Here is a 21,812-nt window from a genome sequence, read left to right as displayed (position 1 = left end):
AGTAGGAACTTGTCAGTTTCCTTTTTATTATGTCCATTGGCAGGATCGAAATTCCGAAGCAGCATTACAGGAGTACCTTCTTCAACATTATTTTGTGCACTGGCAGTCCCGATGGATTTAAGTTATTCAAAAAATCTTGCGGATATTGATGATAATTTGCATCTTCTATTGTGTCCGAGCTGAAATATTGGCGACTTTCTCCGGGGAAGTTGCACAGAAATTATGTATGGCAAAAAAAAAAGAAGAAAAAAAAAAAAAAAAAAAAAAAAAAAATTGTAAAGTAACCAAAATCTACGGGAATAACCAGCCTCGTTTCACGGCCAGAAACAGCTCCGTTTCAGGGAATCCCTTCTCACCCCACCCCCTACAAAAGGAGGGGGTAGGTTGGATGAAACCCCATTACAAACCATCTTAGGAGTCCCCACCATAACCCTACAAAGTTTCATGCCCATCTGACCAGCCGTTTGGCCGTGATTGAATGACAGACAGACAGACAGATAGACAGACATTACGACCATTATAGTATGATATGGAGTAATTAATGAAAGTGATTTAAGGACCATATAGAATTGTAGAATTGCTGAACTTAAACAAATATAGGAAGGTGATTTAAAGGGAAAGTAGTCCACTGGAATCATATGAAAGTCGTAAAAGCAGACCCATGGTCCGCTGAATTTATAGATAACATAAGACAATGAAGATAATGAATTGGTGATAAATAATGGATATAATCTCCGAAATCGACGGAGTTAGAAATATATGTAAAAGAAAAAGTGTTAGATGGGTGTTGGACTGAAAATATAAGTGAAACTTATATACAGAGAATCTGATAAAAGTATTCTTACAGATCCAAAATGAGGCTTGTCGTAACCTTAGCGATAATTGGACTCATCTCTTCAGAGGTGGAGATAAGAAAAGGATCATTGTTAAAAAGATATGGAAAAGTCAAAATGATCAGAGACTTAGGAATAATTTCTATCGATATAACAGCAGTGTTAAATAGTGAAGAAACCCTAAGAAAAATACATACAGATATAAATTCAATAATACAGAAGGGTGAAAATAATAGTGCTATACTTTTTTGCTAGAAAAATACAGACATAGAAAATACAGTGAACGAGAGGTCAAAGAGATCCCTCTTACCCTTCATTGGAACTGCTTTGAATACATTATTTGGAGTTGCCACCGAAGCAAATGTAGAACATGAAAAAGAAAGAATAGACAGACTGGAAAAATACGCAGCAGAAAGAGGCACAGTGGTAAATAAAGTGATTACCTCACACAATCTGAATGCCGAACAAATAGAAAAACTGAAAATGTTATAAATCAAGTCAATCAGAATGTAACAAGATAGCTGAACAAATTGGAAAACGTACAGTTTATAAATACATTTGCTCTAGAAAGTGCAGTGATACTACAGGAACATAAGAACATATTAAATGCCATTCTGCTTATAAAGGTATTTTGAGCCGAACATTAATCACTCCTAAAGAGTTAGACGACATTATTAAATTCTGTGTAATAGAGAAACACTTTAAACCACTTGTGAAAGATTTATTCATGTTTTACAATTTAATAAGTGTCGAAGTGCTTTTTGATAAAATGATTACAATTGTACCTTTCAGACTAGGATGAAAAATACAGTCACTGTGTACCCATTTCCTATGTTAATTAACAATCAAATAATCATTTAAAAAGGTAATATCATACATTTTGCATTCTTCTAATAGAAAATGTATGATATTGACATTTTTCACTGATAAACAATTTAATTAACGCATCCTGTTCAAACCTCATGAAAAGCTTACGAGGTCAAAATGACACTCGTTTAAACAAATGAAAAAACTCTTAAACTGGTAAAGTGGCCTACCTTTCATGTTGAGTGCCATCCCTGAAGTTAGCTGAAAATCAAAGTATCAAACTCTGGGCTAATTCAAACCCCCTCTGTTACAAAAATATACTTTTTATTTCCCAAAATTAGCTAACATGAAAATGGAATAAAATGGGTTAAGAATAACTAAAAAAAGAACGTTAAGCTATCATATTCTTCCCAAAATCATATTTAATTAAGTATCCCCTTTTATCTCTTTCTGTCCAAACATTCATAGTTTATCAAAGGGAAAAACACGTCTAGAGAAAATCCATTTTTCTATATGGTGGCTTCGAATCCATCTGAAAATGAGAATATAATTATCAGACAATTAAACATTAAAGTTCGTTGTTTGATCTCTTGTAGGCTGGCAAAGAAACACGAGCAAAGATATGTCTCATTAATAAGAGGTTACTATACAAACTGACGGCTAAACAGAAACTAACAATATTCGTTACGTACATATAAAGAAAAGTATTTAAAGAACTCTCGCTTGTTTATTTACAATTGAAACCAATTAACATTACAATATGATTTGCGAACAACCCATTACATAATTAGTAAACAAATAAATATGGACATTTGGAGGTATATCACACACCTCCCCCTAAGACGTCTAGGGTGATAATATTATAATCCCTGGCGTCTGAAAATCCTTCTCATTCATATGTATTTTTCTTCCATTTTACTTGTAGACGATCAGGTTCTTTCCTATGCCGCAAACTACGACGTGGAGCTGGTGTAGGCAAGATTGATTTGCTAATAACCTCAGCAGTAGAATTATCTTGTGACCTTTCCACATACTTTGGTTTACTGGGAGTATTAGTTGCATCAAGGCTTGATCCATATATTGGTAGAAAAGGTCGATGTGGTCTCAGGAACTTTCGGTTTCTCCACAAAATGCGCCCACTGCCCATCTTTATGAGATAATCTCGCCTGGATCCAATGCCGACAACAACACCTGGGCGATTCCAAAGTCCTTTGGTGTGATCTTGAACATCAACGTAACTACCCATTTTCAAATGAGAAAGGGATCTGGCAGTACTGTCGTATCGTTGCTTCGCCTGACTTCGCAAAAACTCTGCATTAACATCACATTCCTCTGCTTTCTTTTGCCCCTCTTTGGCAAATGAGCGACGATGTGTTGGAATAAAAGACCTGAGGGGATGACTAAATAAAATAAAACTTGAGCTGGTGATCTGCCATCAGCACGAGGTGTATTCCTAAGCTCCAACATTCCATGGGCAAATTCATCCGCATCCAGGTTCCCATTCTTTGCAGTAGTCATAATCAGCTTCTTGATAATTTTCACTGATGCTTCTGCATGTCCATTTGCCTTCGGATTATATGGCGAAGTAATGCGATGTTCTACTTCCCAGCGAGATATAAAACGTCTCAAAGCTGATGAAGCAAACTGTGGTCCTCCATCAGTTTTCAACAAAACAGGAACACCAGTATCTGAAAATATAGCCTTCAGTGGCCGTACTAGATGGGCTGCAGAAGCTATACCCTGACACGAAGATACACAAGGCCATCCAGACAACCTGTCAATATAAACAAGATAACAAGATAAGTACGACTCATGACATGAAAATAATCCGCAGATACGGATTCAACAACTCTACTTGGTAGATCTTCTTCTTGCCATAGAGGTTCATTCCATTGATTTGGTAGAAGAGGACGGCATTTGATACAAGAGGAAACCATGTTCTCAATATCTCTGTCAATTTTAGGCCAGCAAACAGTCTGTCGCGCCCTCCTTTTTGTGCGGTCTATTCCCTGATGACCATCATGAAGACATTCAAGAGTTTCCCATTGGAGACTCTTGGGTATAAGAAGTCTTGCTCCATAAACAATTAGGTCATCATCTACAGCAAGCATATCACGTATATTCCAGAAAGGCCTGAGTTCTACTCAGTGTGGAAAACCTTTCATTATAATTTCCCGAAGTGAATTGTATTCTGCATCCTGTTCAGCAGCAACACGTACCTTTTCCAGCATTTTGTCCTTTAGAGGTGTCAGAAGTACACCATCTCCATGCATGTCAAGGGCATTCACAATATTGCAACATGCAAGGGATCAGTGGATCCATCCTCATTCAAACAATTTTCTTCCGTAGGATCCTGAACTGGTGCACGCGATAAAGCACCTGGAATACAATGAATACTTCCTTTCTGCCAGTGGACAGTAAAACTGAAATTACTTAGCTTCTCTCTCATGCATTGAAGTCTTGGGTTTTCAATTTCACCGAGTGACTTACTGTTAAGAATTGGTATCAATGGTCTATGATCTACCACAACATCAAAATTAGGTGATCCAGCCAAGTAAGTATGACATTTCTTTATTGACCATAATACAGCTGTCATTTCCAGCTCTATCACAGAATATCTTGTTTCAACATCTGAAAGGAATCTTGAGCCACATTGCGTTAGTTTCCAGTCCGTTCCATGCTTTTGAAGTAAAGCAAATCCCAGACCATGCAGTCACGATGCATCTGTTTGCAACATGGTTGGCAAAGTTGCATCAAAATGTGCAAGTACAGGGGGTGCAGTAAGTGCTTCCTTTACTCTCCTAAAAGGCAAATCATTTTGCAAGATAGAAATAATATGGGCTAGATGATCCTTATAAGAATAATCGTATGCAAGAACATCATCAACTATCTTTACAGTTTGTGGTATATCACCAAGAGCTTGGTCTCCTCTTCGATTATATTCATCTCATGAAGAAATAAGTCCCATTACCGCTCGCTTGAATTTTTAGCGACCCCATGGGGTAATGAAACATGTGAGACTCTGGTCTTCTTCTGTAATCTTGACTTGGAAATATCCCATTTTTGCATCTAGTGTAGAGAACCACCTTGCCCCAGTGCTAATCGAAGCTACTGCATCATGTGGTGATCGTACAGGATAAGTGGATCTACATACATACTTATTAAGCTTAGTCAGATCATCACACAATCTTACTCCATTTGGCTTATTAGCAAAAGGCACTATGGGATGACACCATTCTGTTGGATGCTCAGCCTTACAGATAACATCTTTCTCCAAAAGTTCATCAAGCTGATCCTTTATTTCCGACCTCCAGCTGTCACAGCAAATGGTCTCACATTCTCAGACAACTTTATATGCATGGGACCTCCATGCATCTCCCTCAGTGTTTTTGTGGCACCAAATACCGGAGGAAATGCTGATACCAAAGCTGCAGCATGCTCTACCCTTTCTTCTTCGGTTGGATCACGTTCATAAGGCCACCTTGGAAGTGCAACAGGAGAATGAACTACATTACAAGTAGTGTCTTTTTTCTCTTTGCAGTCCTTTGAGCGTTTCTCTTCATCTGGATCTACAGGCAGTCGTACGGGAAGAGAATTAATTTGAGCAGGAAAATCCTCCGGTAGAATTTCCAAAGCAATAGAATCAAACCAGCTTAATAAAGCTCCCTTTACTTCTTTCACCACAGTTATTTCAGCTTGAGTTTGTCGATCACCAAGCGAAAGGTGCGAAGTAAAAGCTCCCACACAATTAAGGGTCTGATAACCAGCAGAACAAAGCTTTTCCATTTTAGAAGGTTCAAGTATATAGGGATATATACCAAGAGACCTCGCTACATTGAGGCCTATCACCGCAGCTTCTGCTCCCGAATCCGGTGTCCATAGTATAGGAGAGCTTCCTGCAGGATGAGTAATGTGAATCTGAACTTTCGGAGTTGCTTGAGAAATGGCACTGCTAACATACACATCACTTATAATACTATGTACATCCCTGTTAAGTCTACCATTTGATTTTAGCTTTGAATCTTTACTCTTTTTCAGCAAAGAGGGAGTTTCCTTCCCTGTTGACCTACACACAACAGCAAAATGTCCAATCTTTCCACATTGGGAACACTTTTTGTCCTTTGCCTTACAAACATTCATGTCAGAATGTCGATCTTTTCCACATCTAAAGCATCTTCCATTTTTATATAAACTGTTTGGAGCTTTTTTTGTAGTCCCTTTTGTACCGTGAAACTTTTGATATAATCTGTGGGATCATTCCTCGTATTGTAGCGCTATTCTCATTAGCACTCTCAGAAGTTCGACAAATATCTACAGCCTTCTGAAAATTCAGGTCCTTCTCCTCTAGCATACGTTTTAGAGCTAGTTCATCACGAGTGCCAATAACAATATGGTCTCTCACTCTATTGTCCATACAAAAAGAACAAAAATCGCAGAATGCTGCAATTTCCCGGATACCACAAAGGAAATCGTCGAATGTTATAGCTAAAATTAAATGTAATAATGCGTCTACAGAAATAAGGTTTAAAAATGCTAAATCTTTTACAACACCATGTTAACCTAATGTTCTTACAACATATGAATTCAACAAACATGTGCCATATAAAAATTATTCATATCAAAGAATTCAAATTGTCTCAGTTAGAATTAAAGAAACTTGAAAACTTGGACTATGTTGAGTATTTTTTCTACAGGGAAGATGTATTCCCAATTTCATCATTAGTAAATCTAGTGGTTGTTTTGGTTATCAAAACAGTAAGTAAATTAATTAATAAAACATACAGAGGATACTGATAGAAATTAAAAGAAATAAACCATAATTGACAATTTACGTTAACAATTTTTTTACTTGATAATAATTTGATATGCTTAATAATTTGATATGCTTATTTTTTACTTGGCAAAATTTGATATGCTTATTTTTCTCCACTATTGGGGAAAGATTTTTTTTTAATTGTGTCCATTATTAACAATTGTTGCCAATTTAGTTGTTATTATATCCTTTGTTATTGCGTTTAGTAGAACATTGAGGACAATTTATGGTGGTGGCCGAGTGATATAATGTTAGTTAGGGAAAATTAAGCTAGATATAGAAAAAGAGAGTGAGACTAATAGACAGATGGATAGACAGAGAGAATAAAAGAATAGAGAGAGAGGAGAGAGAGAGAGAGAGAGAGAGAGAGAGAGAGAGAAGAGAGAGCAACGGAAGTGTTCTCCCAACAACCCAAACAAGTGGAATGTTTATTGTACGGGTGGCTGTTAAATAAGTGCATTCGTTGCTTGGGGGTGTTAGAATTAATTTCCGCCCAAACAGGTAGTGGTACAATAGACGTGATCAACCAATGAAGGAAACCAGAGGGCAGCAAAAGAAAAAGACCTTCCCATTTTTAGGAGGGACATTTCTTAGGAGGATGTCTACTGAGAAGCAGAGAAAGCAGAGGAAACAGAGTAGGAACAAAGGGTAAGGTTGTAGGCCTTACCAAGCCGTGGGTAAAAAGGCTTCAACATCAACACTTTACCTCAATACCTCAAGATATTCTAGATTTGTATGTTCTCTTATACCCAGAGAATCTACAAATCTACAATCTACAATAAAAATATAATAGACTACAAAACACTGGTGGCCTACAAATAAATAAAGACGAAAGAATAATAAAACTCCCTTACAAAGGTGGTAGCTGAAAGAACAAACAATAAAAAGCAAGTGTATGACACCTATGTCCTCTTTGGTTAAAAGTACTCCTCTTGAAGGAAGATATACTGTCCCTTTGAGGTGTGGGCAAGGACATCTTTGTGAAAGTCATCCCTGAGTCGTTGCTTCAGGTTACCCTTGACTGACTGTAATCCCTGCATGCAGCTCGTTATATTTATTTCTGGTGTATACATTAGATCCATATATTTCATGGTTTCTCCATCTTTGATTGCCTTATTCTTGGTTAACACTGGGCTTCTTTAATGTTTCTACCTCCTTCGTTTAAAGCAACCTGAATTATTTTCTTTCCACTCTGATGACTGGGATGCTAGTAAGATCTATGTTTTAATTTTTTTATTCACTTATCTGCCCCTTTTAATGGCATGTTTGTTGTTGTTGTTGTTGCTGTTGATGTTGTTCTTGTTCTTGTTGGGGGTAAGAAAAAGGTGTTTATTGTTGAGTTAAAGATACAGGAATTTTCAGATAGGATATTAACGATTTACTTATTAGAATGAAAATGTAAAGAATAAATAATGTGCATGTTAAACAGTACAGAAAAATTATTTCTAATAAAATATAACGTATCTATTTTAATTTTCGTTGGTGAAAGAAGGCTCTATTTGACTGTAGATTTGAGCTCGTTGTAATTTATTTGGTGTAGTGAATTTAGGCTATGGTTCTGTTCAGTTATTTTGTTTCCGCTTATAACTGAGAATATATGGACGTGTTTAATTTGTGACCTTTTTATTTAATCCTTGTTGTTAGTATGAGTAGTACTAAGTATGAATATTAATAAAAAACCATTTCACTTCAAGTTAGAAATATAATGTTTACAACTTATGCTTGAGGGGAAAATATTGCACGTGCCCCGAGTAAGCTGGAGGTCGGATCACACCTTGTTCCTTATCTTTCTGTTCAATGACCTACTTGGTACCATCGTATCCATACAGACATGAAAGTTCTGTGTGGGGTACTTGTTCTTTTTGGGTTAATTATTGCACTTGTAGCCAGATGTCTCCAGTGTTGCAGTCTGAGTCATCTTCCCTGATGCCTGTATTTTTGCAGGCCTTTTTGATGTGACTGACTGTGTTTCTCTATTTTGTTTCTTATTGTCTCGTGGTGTTCAGATTGCTGGGGGCTCTCGAATTGTCTGGTTCTGGGGCTCTTGAATTTTCTGGTTCTGGGGATCTTGAATTTTCTGCTGCTGACCAAACACCTTATTACTTCCCTTGCAAATTAAAAGATTTCTCCTATTGCGGCATGGGATTGACCAGGAATTCTGCCTTCTTTATGTCTGCCACGATCAAGGCTGTGTTGATTATTATGATTTGTCTGTCTGGCGACATACTCCATCAATGACATCTGAGGTTCCTTGTTCCATGACTGTTGGGTCTGTTCAAAAGGGCGGCTGCAGCCTCCCTACAAGCCCTCTTTCTCTGCCTTTCTTCATTCTCCACCTTCTTAGTGTTTGCTGCAAGGGTTGGGGCGACTCTGAGCAGTTTATGCACTCAAGCTATGCATTCTTGCAGTCAGAATACCTGTGGTCCCTTCTGTTGCAATATGAACATATCTTAAAATCCTTGTCCTGGTGGCAATTCCTCTTGATGTGATCATTATGCTTAGCACTGTATGAGGTTAAAATGAATGTTGGTGTCCATTTTGTGGAATCCCTCAAAATGGTAAAAACTCCCATTGAAAATGAAACTACGTTATACACCCAGTCCTTCCCAAAGTAACTCTCAATGGTTGTTTTTATAATTTCATGGGATTCCATTTTCATTTTTTTGGTTTTCCCACTTTCGACAATGGCAGCCCGAATCACTTTACAGTCAGGATAGCATCTTTTCATTTCATTAGCCACGTCTTCTTGACTGTCCTCAGGCACAGTCTTCCTCCCCTGTTACAACCACGGTCTTTAGGACCCTCGACTTATGGGTTCAGTCATCTTCAATCCTTCACCTGCAGAGACATTCTTGATCTCGGTTCCAACTGGAGGTTCGGCGGTTTGTCATCAATTATAATGACAAACCCACTTTTTCTTGTGGGTGCTTTATTTGCTTTCAATTTCTTCTCTCGTACCCCTGTGGAACTGCCCTTCAAGCCTCGGTCAAGTTAGATTCGAATATCTATTTTAATGTTCTGTAACTATTCACGTCTGTTTATTGATCACTGGCCACACTATGATTAGTTATTATCGTTATTTTCTGCTTTTGCGTTTTTAATATCAGTTGGATTTTATTTCCTCGGCATAGAGCACATTAGAGCATGACATCACTGGGGCCGTTTACAGCTCAGTCACTGTGTCCACTTTTCCTGTAATATGATGCCCTTAGAAAGGTATCACTGATTAAATATCACACACTTCAGCACAACTCCTACACCTGCACTAGCGTTTATTTGAACAGCGTCACTGTAACGACTTACACGCCCTACAATATATCTGTCACTTTTTTTCTCAACATTGACATGAAACACTTCACCTACATGTAAAACTATGACGATAAGTGATAGACTACCTACTATTATGATGCTGATGATCGTGATGGTTGGAGAGAGAGAGAGAGAGAGAGAGAGAGAGAGAGAGAGAGAGAGAGAGAGAGAGAGAGAAATTGGGTGCAAAGGGTAGGGGATATTTAGGGGAAGAGAGAGGGAGGGAACAGTGTCATTTAATGCATTATTTTTACTTTAATTAAATTGTCCTCTCACTGTCTAATTTAGGTCAGGTGGAAGGCGCAGCAGGACGACGAAGCGGCAAGTTGTGCCTCTTGCAACCGCAAACGCAAAGATTCCACGAGAATAATTTTATGAACACTAGAATTTTCTTTGAAATTGCGTTATACATAACACTATTCTAAAGTTAAAATCTTTCTAATTGGGTGGTTTTTGTTACCTTCGAAGCTGAATTCATTAGTCCAGACCAGATAGGTACCGAAGTAAGGCTGAGCCGACGACTGAATGAATACCTCTTCCGCCATGCCTTGCTTGTGCCCGGGGCGGACCAAGATGGGGCGGACGAGCAACGAGCTATCGGGAACGACGACCACCGCCACAACATTCTGTGTCCCGCATCTATTCTTCGCGAAATTTCGGGGTTTGCTTATGTGTGATACAGGGCGTGGCTGTTTATCATTACCTGTTCGATGCAACCATACTACAGCCTAAGTGTACAAAAAAGCTCTTCTAAGACGAGCGAGCCTTTGCGCAGTGATATTATTCAGTCACCAGGATCTGATGGATTTTGCGCCATTGCAGCCCAAGATTAACCATCTCTTTAGCCATCAGACAGAAAGTGAGCCAATTCATTTCTGAATCAAGACACTCGAATCTCACCGCAATCATTAAGGATTAAACCCTTGTTAAGTTTTTCACCAAGAATTTAAATCGGAAGTCCGATCGTAAAAAGGGACCACAGAGCCGTTGACAATAAATAACAGGACTCGCACTACATCCAGTCCCGTAATGGGTCTTATTTGACATCCTCTCAACTCTAGAGTCACTCTCCCCAGACATCTTGCATTCATATTTTATAGACTAGCGGATCTCAGCATCATCTGTTACATTTTGATAATAACCCAATAAGATATAGGTACAGCATAAACAATTTTCAAGAAGACTGAGCGTTTATCGCAAGATTACAAAGAAAAGATGTTACTGACCTACTTTTGAAGAGATTATACTGAACCACCACTTCTTCTTCAGCTCTTCTGTTCTTTGAGGAGAAGCAGAAATAGTTTTGTCTGACGTCCTAACGTCAGTCAACTGAATCCATACTTGAACAACGACATTTTCTGTTATTTGTTTAATTAGTTAATTGCAGTCGCCATCATAATGGAACGGTTTTCCATTTCGAATGAAAATGGAAAAAGAAGAAAAAAATCCCCAAGTCTCAGAACTAGTGTCTCCCCCGTGTGCGGACAATTCGCCGACAGGATAATTGGCGGACACTTGACCGAATGGATGCTTTGCAGGCATAACATTTTTCACCGAGAGCAGTATTCACAAAAAGCAGGTAAAAAAGGAGGAAAGTGTATTTATAAAGAAAAATAAAAACACAATTTAAAAACTTATAAACCATTATGTATAGAAACCTTTAAAAACCACAACCCATCTTCCTTGTCAAGGTTAACCACCAGTTTTTTAAGTTTCTCCTTGAGACGGATATATTTTTTGTTTCCTCTTGATACGTCGACCATTGATAACGCCTTTTCCAAAGTAATCTCAGTGCTTGATTGTTCAAGCCTAAGACCCTGAACTAATTTGGAAAAGTTAGGGCAATGGATCCTACCTACTGACTCTTCCGTTGAAAGCGTGGTGACACCCTTCCGGAAATGGAGTTTTTTTTTTTTTTTTCCCGGGAGATCACTGGGGACCCTGTGGCCACACACACGACCATAATGGCCGTCGACGTCCGCCTCGGTCACACGGGACGCGTTACACTAAGTCAGGTAGAAGCTCTTGAAACGTTTCACTTCCTCTCTTTTCTCGTGGCTAGGATTGTACAGCGCTGACTAACTTCTACCTACTTTTTTCCCGTCATAAACATGCAAAGGTTACTGGGTGGAGTCTGTTAAATTTTATGAATTGTTTTTCAACTCGTTTTAATAGGACTTAGTTCAGTGGTGCTAATAGCGTTTCACATAACCTAATCGTCGTCCCTGAGGGACTACCAACATTCACTGTCCCTCTTCCTAATCCTGCCCTGTTGGGAACTTTCTTGGTTCCTCTGGTCTGTGTTCTTTTGTTCGGTTTTATTTGTCAGAAAGATTTCACAATCATGAAAACATGCTTATTTCCACAAAATGGCAGTATGTGGAGCTATTGTTCGTAAATTTTGACATCAATGACGGCATATTCATTTCCAATGAATATAAAATGGTCAATCCTAAAAGTGTTTTACTCATTGTCTCAAGATAAATATTTGTTATTTATATAGTAGCTACAAAGCCTAAGATGCCATAGAAAAAGTTAACATAACCTTTACAAGAGGTTCCAGTTTAAAACGTAAGTAAGGAACTAGGTTTAATCATTTATCAGCAATTCACCTATAAAATTGTGTACAGTACAGTAGTCTGTCACCAAGGGGAAGAGCAGATACGTAATGGTGGGCAGTTCACATCAGAAACTACATACATTGCATAAGAGAACTTTAGGCTTAGTTTGCTGTTTGTTGCTAGCATATGAAGCTGATGGGCAACGGAATATTTTTGCATTGTTTGGTTTTTCTCAATTTTTGATAATTACACAGAAACACAAACATGAACACACGCACGAACACGCACTTCTATATTTATATTTAGCTTTTATGATCGTTTTCTTCTGAACAGGAAGAAACAAACATTGACGATTCTAATTAACTTGAGCCTGAAAAGTAAGCGTTATGGCAGTTTGAAAACGTTTGATTATCAAATCATTTGTACAGAGAGAAAGAGAGAGAGAGAGAGAGAGAGAGAGAGAGAGAGAGAGAGAGGGCTAATTTGTGAAAAATGAATGACAAATAACCCACGCAACATCAAACTGCTACAAACCAGCCTGTCGGATCTGATTCCTAAAATGTAACGAATCACACTAAACCGGAGGTACATAATATTCGAAAGCTGTCTGAAAAACTCATTCATTTCGAACTTAGTATTTTATTGGCCTCTACTATAACTGGCCGGTTGTGTTCTAAATTTAGGAGGAGAGTTTACGAAAGGTGCTTTGCCTTGGCCTCATGTTTTGCCAGGACACCACCTGTGACGCCATGTGCAATTTCACCCCGCTCAGATTCTCAGCAAAACTTGATTATTTTCTGACGAGCTTATTGGCGCGCCACGTGCGCTGAAACTTGGAGTTGCTCTCCCCGCTTACCCTCCCGTTCCCCTACCCACCCACCCCAACCTTGGGCGGACAAACCGGTTTTCAGGGGTGGATGATTGTGTCATGTTTCCCCTACTGTCACCCGGGGGAAAGACAAACAAGATCCACTCGGATATTATCATTATAGATAGATTAAGGCAAGGCTGCTTTGCTTCAAGCCAGGTTTCTTTCATGGGAGGAGTTTTTAATGCATAACCTGATTTTTTCTTGTTGGAAATAGAATGATAGCTAATTTTTCATAGTCATCATCTAGTACTATTATCAACTCATCCCCTTCTCCCTTCATTGAGGGAATATAAACTGAAGACCAACTGTGCTGGACCCCACGTACGAAAGATTCCTTTCTTCAACTCCTGACTGGCACTGCAACACAACACGTGTTCCCTAAGAGACCCTTCTCCCAAATACAAGACCAGACTGTCAAAATTGTCGGGATCTTCTGGGTGTTGCAGCTTCTTAAAACCTTGCATTAACAATTTATTAACTGGAGTAAACTTTTAAGAGTTGGTGCAAATCCTACCAGAAGCTCTTGAGCGCAAGGAAGGTTAGTGTTTGTCCCACATCCAATGTGCTGCAAAGTGGTCAGCTCATAGCAGCAGCTGCTGAGAGCTACTCAGGCCAGTGGTTATGTATAAGGTATTGGGGAGTTGTGGCGTATGTGTTTCTTAATGTTTTAAAAGAACGTAATATGCTGTATCCGTAACTCTTGGGAAAATTCTGCGTATTACCACCATGTTGTTGTTATGTTATAGCTGTAGAGATTGGAGTAAAGATGTTTCATCTCAGCCATCCTCCATAACATTGCCAAATCAGGAATTAGAATCCAATTGGAGCTGTTCATTCACTGTCAGTCAAGAACTTCTTTAATTCCATATAAAAATCAGGTTTACGATTTCACTGGCCATTTATATAGGCATAACAGACTGATCAACCTTGATAATGCTGTTACTGTCCATATATTTTTATATACTCTTAGTATTTATTTCAGTTAAAGAAGAAATTTAGTAGAAAAATTCTTGCACACTGATTTTGTCATTTACAAGAACTGGAAAATCCTTCAAAGTTGGTGTAATGCAACCTCTTGTATCTCTAATTGCGCATATCATTGCAAAATGGTTTCATTTGACTATTTAGTAATTTAGTTCCTGAAGATTGTAAGTATGATGGAGGTGATGCCGTGAAATGAGAATGATTCGGCTCAAAGAGAAAAATCGATCGCCAGGTTCTCAAACAAAAGTATTGCTTTACCCTTTGATTTCAGTTTTAGCTTCAGTCTTTCAAAATCACGATCTTACTGCTAAGTGACGCCGGCGTCATCTATTCCCTTACTTTTTCATTCGCTGCCGAAAACAGCTTTTCGTTTGGTGGAAAGTTGTGCACACAAATGTATAGGGAGCATCATGGGCGCTCGCTTCAACCACCCCAGATCAAAGGACCCGGCCTTCCAGTTCCACGGGTGTTCTTTCTGTTCAAACTCCCCCCCTTTGTTCACCTAAGCGATGAATAAAGTCAAGATTTAAGTGACTGGTGAATTACAACCAGGAAAGAGAATTTTATGGCCAAGTAACCTCATTCCAGTATACTTCCGAGATTTCAGAGACTGACATTACAGCATACACACACGCACACACACATATATGTATACATACATGCATATATATTATATATATATATATATATATATATATACACATACTTACATATACATATATATATATATCTATTATATATATATATATATTACACATATATATATATATATATATGATTATATATATATATATATATATATATATATATATATATATATATATATATATATATATATATATATATAGTCACACAATGATGCAGTTTTATGTGGAGATTTTGATTATAATTGCCATGGGTCTGGTTGGCAACTGTAGGCAGTGAAGAAGCAGCAGGAACAGAAGAATGATCTCCTCCTTATAAATTTGGGTTCTTCGGAATACTCCAAGCGGCACTTTCTCCTTCCTATTATTAAAGAGAATCAATCCATCAAAGATGACTAATTCACTTGTGAGGCTTCACAGCTTTTACGAGACTCACTCATCCCGTTAGCTTGAGAGCCTCTCTCTCTGAAGGGTATAAAGTAAGTGACTTCCAAGATGGAGTTTATCATCTTGTTGGACTCCAGTCTACACACTGCGTCACACAAAGAGATGAAGTATATATCATAATTAATTTATTTTATTCGCTATCACTGTTTCCTTTCCATTCCATACTGATGCAGACTGTAGGGCTTAAATGTAATAGAGGAACGACAAAGGACTTCTGGGGTTTCGCGCGACAGTTGATTCACATCTATAATAACCCTATTTTTGATTCACGCAAGAAAATACTAAATAAAATTGCCAAAAGAAAATATGTGCAAACAAAAAAAGTAAATAAAAGTCATATGAAAAGACAAAAACACAGTCAGAATAAAACATCAGCTGTAAAAATGTATACATGCGGATACTTAGTAGTTAAACGCAAATACAAAAATGATTTAATCACTAGAAATCGGACTCAGGCGCTGGTCATGACTGAAATAAAACTGGCAGAAGTCTCTCCTGGAATGACTGTGAATTGAACTGAGGCCTCCAGTTAGAACTTAGAATGAGCTTTACTCAAGTGGCGTAGAAAGGGAATCTGCTATGAATCACTAAAGTTTCACTTTCACTGAGAAGATATTCCATAGGCACATACTACCTTTGAATGAATGAGTGAATGTCTTATATCGAAGATTCTCAACTTTATTATAGAGTGCTCTTTAACACAGATCAGTTTGCGTCACTTTCCTCCAAGCAAGAAACTAGAACGGTGTCTAGCTTATGTTACACTTCCCTAAAGTCAACGTGAATGCAACACTACTGCAACTCTCATTATGACAACAACAGTCATCTATCAAATGGAGCTGTGATTCCTAATCGCATTTATGACATGTGTTTAGAAATCTGACAGACGAGCAGACAATCAGTCACTTCAGGAAAGTCCTTTAACATTAGCAAAACACAGAATTGGGTATCGGTATAGGATAAGGCCTGCTCTCTAATATCATATATAATATACCTATATATATATATATATATATATAATATATATATATATATATATGATGAGTATTATGTATAGAGATTTCGAATTTTTTCACTGTAATGTATTATTATGTTATTGTCATACTCTCAACTAGTGTCCTTTCATTGTCATTATCTCAGATGGTGTTTTTTTTATGCTGTACCACCAAGACAGAATTTTGTTTAGGATTGAACCCTGTATGTATCAAATATCGAATTCCCTATAGCTGAGGTGTTGTTGTCTGGTAGCACACTTGCAAAATGCCGCCGTGGCTTAGTTTATTAATGTTGGCTCAAAGAACCTGTCATACTAACTAGTCAGTGTCCTAATAAAACTGCAGGTTTGAAGGACTTCTGGGTTGATGTCGAACCCTAACAACTGTCATACATTTAGGTGGTGTCCTTCTTAAGTGGTTCTCTGTGGTACTGTATTTGTTCGCTTATCCTGTAGTTCCGCCCGTTTTCTGTTTGCACTTATTCAGCCCTCACCTTTGTCCGGAGGGACCCAGCACCACAATACATATATAGAATATATATGAGCAATACCTAAAGATTCAAAACCCGCTTGGTTGGCAAGCGCACTTGAGTGTTATCTTTTTCTTTCCTCACATTTGATTATAGTAAAAGGGGAGAGGGGCGGTTGGTGGAGGATGCGCTTACCAGGCCAGGAGGGTTGGGGTGGGCCTTCATCTGCTTGGGAAATGTTCCCTTCCTATCAGGATTTCAGTCTACGTATGTATGTGTGTATGTGTATAAATACGCCATGTATACATATGCCATGCATGTGTTCACTTGCCGTGCCTTTGCTTGTCATTCTGTTTTTTTCCTCTGGTAATTCGTTATTACTATTTACACGGTATGCACATGGAAATTCACGCATCCTTAATCCCCCAGCACACATCACAAATCAAGTTTCGCAATCATATAATGCAATGTAATATGTTTACTGATAAACTCATCTATATAAATGACATTTTAAGGGTTCTTGTAATAAAGCAATCATGCACAACGCGAGAGAGAGAGAGAGAGAGAGAGAGAGAGAGAGAGAGAGAGGAGAGAGAGACGCATTCAACAGACAGACATTTATATGATTGCTTACGTAAGTCCAATTTCCAAGTAATCTAGAAATGAGCTGAACTTTTCCAACGTGAATTTAACTGCAGGGTGCAGTGCTTAAAGATATTGCCGTTCCATATGGCGCCGCACAAACCAAAGACGAAGGTATTGCATTTATTCCTTGCTCACTGTTCGTGCAGTCATATCCACTGACCTAGATTACATTTGGGGGCAATAGGTATTGTATTTCAATATAAGTCCAGGTATTCCATTTAAGTTTTGTTGGCCGTTCGTTCAATTGTAACAGTTTTAAGACTGCCCAATATCTTCTCATCTCTCTCTCTCTCTCAAATCTGACGAGTAGCCACGAGTTGATTTTCATACCTTAGAGAACTTGGCATGTGTCACCTTGTTTCAATAAGTTGATTGTATTCCGAGCATGATTGCATTCCCTTGATGGAATGCAATTAATATAGTGCATTACACGTTTACCAAAGTCTTCAACCAATGACTGACGATAACCCAGGACCCACGCGATAGCCTCAGCTCTAGAAGTTTAAGATATGTTTCTGATAAATCTTGGAATGCCACTAAATGAATAACAGTACTACTGCAATACATATTTAAAAAGCCCTGATCAATCACACAGATCTGAATTAAATTTTTATTATACTTTTTATGTGGAGGTAGCAAAATGGTGGCTACTTGTTCAGTATAGAAGCAGCATCTGCATATGTACAGGGGCCTGTGTGTGTGTTGTTTGTGTGTACACATGCATCACGTTGCTGTGCATTCGCTTGGCTTTCTCTATCTTTCCTAGGTGATTCTTTCTAATAAAAAAAAAGTTAAGTCAAACCCACGTAAGCGCTTCGACATTTCTCACAGGTAAGAAGAGAGAGAGAGAATTCTAACATAAAAATTGTTATGCACTTTATATATATATATATATATATATATATATATATATATATATATATATATATATATATATATAAGTGCAATTTTGTTTTTATTTTGTTTATAGAACTGTGCAGTGTATTTTATGTTGTTTATATGTATACACAGCACTGTGTAGTGACGAAATAGAAAAACGTTATTTAATGTTTTTTTTAATGATATGGGAAAATATATACAATATTTTGCTTGGCCCTAGATGTAATAATCCAGATAAAGATAAACGAGGGATTAACGCATTTAATTATTGACTTCTGGTGAAATATTTTATGATTAGGTTAGAAACAGGAGTTCCATGTTGTGATAGTAACCCTCGAGCTTTGCTAATGAACCCATATTCAATGACCAAGTTTAGGAGCCAGTGTATCTCCAGCCGCGTGGCATATCACTTATGGGAAAGATTCCTGCAAAATAAATCGGTTGACTCTTGGACACATATATAAACACTTACCTCACACTATTGGCATCATGGTGAAACGTGACAGACAAATATAGTTCTCAAATTAATCCCAGGTGATTAACAGACTAAATATGGCCATGCCCTACTAAACAAAGAGCTTAAGCTCCAATTAACTCTCTCTTTAGAATGCAAAGTTGTCTGATAATATCCTCATAGACTCGGTATGGTTTTTGCATCAACTCTGGTGATTAGAGGCTATGCCTATATAATAACTAACCCTGGCTAAGATTTTCCATAAACCCTGGTGATCAACAGGCTAACAGTGGTGAAGCCAAGGTTACCTCATAGTACACCCAGCATGGCTTTTCCCATAAACCCTGGTGATTAAGAGGCTAACAATGGTGAAGCATACTGAGATAAGAAGTCTCTAAAGAAGCTTTTGATAGACTAAATACAATAGCACAGTGGACTCATGCATGGTTCTAGCATAACTCCCTGACAACTAGTTAGATAGCAACGACCATACCACTGCAATAGGGAAGATCTTGTAGGGGAATAACCATAAGATATCCACGGATAAATAAAAATGCTTGCCCCCTTTCTTTTTGACTGACCCATGTGTCTGGTTCTGGAGGGAAGAAATGCAGTTCTGCCTCCAAAATGTCGTGAGTTCTACCAAAACAGCAGATTATATCCTTGAAGTTATCCGAGATCCCTCCTTCCCCCACGTAGCACACTGGTAAGATGCCTCAGGTATGAGGTTTATAAGGACCTACACTGGTTCTTGATAGCCGAGTTCTCCTTACCACCTGCCCAAGCATAGCATGACAAGCTTTTGACTGACTTGCTGAACACTTCACTGGAGGACCCCTGCCATCATCCAGTTAGTTTGGATATATCTTCACAGCAACAGAGAGATCCACATTATGGCAAGAAGTGATGCCCATAACAGAAGCAACAGCAAGTGACTATGCAGAGAAATTACTTTATGACTGGGTCAGACGTTCAACATTCCTGATATTGCAGCATCAAACAAACGGCTGGTACTCATAGAGAAGAGTCATTATACGATTAGATGAGCAACCGTGCGCTGGTTCTCTCTCTCTCTCTCACAAAACTTTGGTTCCTACTATAACGTAACTCATATTTTGCGAAGGGTCACTCACTTTGTTTTAATTTCTTAGTAACGTAGTAGTTAGTGGAATCTGAACAGTGTTATTATTATTAATTTTGTGAGGCCACAAAAGTGTTGAAGATAGTTACAGGCCTGGTTTTTTTTAGTGAAACTGCAGTGGTGAAAGGTATGGTGTTTTATAAATTTTGAGTGCACTCAATTGAATTTATGTATTCCATTTATACACATTGAACAGTTTTTTAAAATTTGTCTTTGATTCTTTTGAAGTGTTTATGTGTTATTATTCTATGTTTTTTAATATTCTCATTTTGTTTAATTAATCTGAATATTTGTTATTGTATAATTGTTTTGATTTAACGCTTGTGAATCATTTACATTTAATTAAATTTCTTTTAAATTTTTATTATTGGTTTATAGTTTGAATTTTACTTGAATAATTTAAGTTTTTGACTTTACTTTTCTCGATAAAATTTACAATTTTGATTTAATTTTGTTTAATGATTAATTTAAGAATTAATTGAACTTTTGTTTTCAAGTAATAACAATTTCCCTGAGATTGTGAATTTCATTTATAATTTTTGAATTTAGAAATAAAATTATGTATTTAAAATTTTTATGAGCGTTCCATTTACTACCAGTTTATATTTGATTTTTATTTAGGTAGAAATATAGAGTGGTAATTGTGCTGTTTTTCTTCAAGTGAGTTAGAACCATCGTAATACTTAGATTTAAAATTGTTGAAGGAATGATGCCCTTTAATTAAGATTATCTCACACCTGTTTTAATGAATTTAGTCTGAGTTTTTACATGATTAATAAGTTCTATAAGGGATCACCGTTACCTTTAGAGTGTTCAGTCGTTTTGTATTTGTGATGAAGGTTCAGGTTTCTGGCTGTTGTGAGGTAATTAGTAACCAGATTCTTGACCAAACCGTGCACCAAGTATTAGTGGTGTCCCCGACCCGGGATTAAGAGTCTCTTGCTCTAACAAGTACAAATGGGAAGTGTCACAATATATATACGTATATACACGTAATCTTGTGCTCTGTTAACTTTTAAATAATAGCTAATTACTCTCTCTAAAAGCAAAGTAGTAAGAAGTCCAAAGGGATCTGAAAATCACTCTGACGGCATCCCATAGAATTTACTTCTAAAAGAGAGAGAGAGAGAGAGAGAGAGAGAGAGAGAGAGAAGAGAGAGAGAGAATAGATCGGAAAGGTGTGCTGTGTTCTGAAAACGTTTTAGAGCCAACATCAAGAAGGTAAATTTTGATTTTTTTTTCTCGAGAGAGAAAAAGAGTTCCATTTGATACAAGAGTCAGCCGGGACTTGTATGTGAACTTTGGAAGTAGGGCTCGAATGAGAGGTAACCTCTTTCCAGGCATTGCTCCAGCTAAAAGAACTAAGCACGTGGCAACTCTAACACTAGACAAGACCAATACATTACAGTCAGCTACTTCTTTACGTGAACTGCAGCGTCACACACGCTCACAATATGTATATTGTGACGAAGTGCCAAGGATCTGGTTACTACACTTACCATTCATTAATTGTTACCTCACAAAAGCCAGACACCTGAACCATCATCACAGGTACTAAACGACTGAATACTCTAGAGGCAACAGTGATCCCTTAATAACTTACCAGTATTGCAGAAAATCAGACTAAGTTCATCAAAACAGGTGTGAGGTAATTAAATTAATCAAAGGGCATCACTCCATCAACAACCTTAAAAGTCTAAGTACTTCCCTGGTTCTAAATCACTTCAAGTTAATTGAAGGAAAACAGATCAATCACCACTCTATGTTTCTACCTAAGCTAAATATAATCATAATTAAATGCAAATATACTGGTTAGAAATGAAAACACTTATAAAAATTTTAAATACAAAAATTTATTATTAAACTCAAAATTTATGAGTGAAATTCACAATATCAGGGAAAATTACTGTTACTTGAAAACAAAGAAAAGTTTAATTAATTCTTGAATCAATTAAGTAAA

At 37.6% G+C, this 21,812-nt stretch overlaps 2 protein-coding genes across 3 annotated transcripts in view; one reads left to right on the top strand and one right to left on the bottom strand.

Moving 5' to 3' along the window:
* Window positions 1-21,812, top strand: part of LOC135222777 (uncharacterized) — a 298,504-nt gene that overhangs the window by 21,542 nt on the left and 255,150 nt on the right. The gene's annotated exons all lie outside the window — the stretch shown is intronic.
* LOC135223101 (uncharacterized) lies at window positions 2,131-4,838 on the bottom strand. Its single transcript, XM_064261606.1, has 5 exons — window positions 4,834-4,838; window positions 4,358-4,570; window positions 3,106-3,414; window positions 2,560-3,028; window positions 2,131-2,172 (listed from the first exon to the last, which is right to left on the bottom strand). Exons 1-5 carry the CDS (start codon window positions 4,836-4,838, stop codon window positions 2,131-2,133), a joined length of 1,038 nt encoding a protein of 345 aa, XP_064117676.1.

The sequence above is a fragment of the Macrobrachium nipponense genome, chromosome 8, assembly GCF_015104395.2.
Source record: "Macrobrachium nipponense isolate FS-2020 chromosome 8, ASM1510439v2, whole genome shotgun sequence".
In the NCBI taxonomy this organism is placed as follows: domain Eukaryota; kingdom Metazoa; phylum Arthropoda; class Malacostraca; order Decapoda; family Palaemonidae; genus Macrobrachium; species Macrobrachium nipponense.
This window is presented reverse-complemented; position numbering and strand designations above follow the sequence as displayed.

Bases quoted from the DNA above. Each gene is read 5' to 3' on its own strand.
- LOC135223101 (XM_064261606.1), bottom strand. The intron at 3,415-4,357 runs GTGACTGCATGG...TTATATTGACAG, and splicing joins ATGTTGCAAACAGATGCATC to GTTGTCTGGATGGCCTTGTG. The intron at 3,029-3,105 runs GTTGGAGCTTAG...TCATCCCCTCAG, and splicing joins GATGAATTTGCCCATGGAAT to GTCTTTTATTCCAACACATC.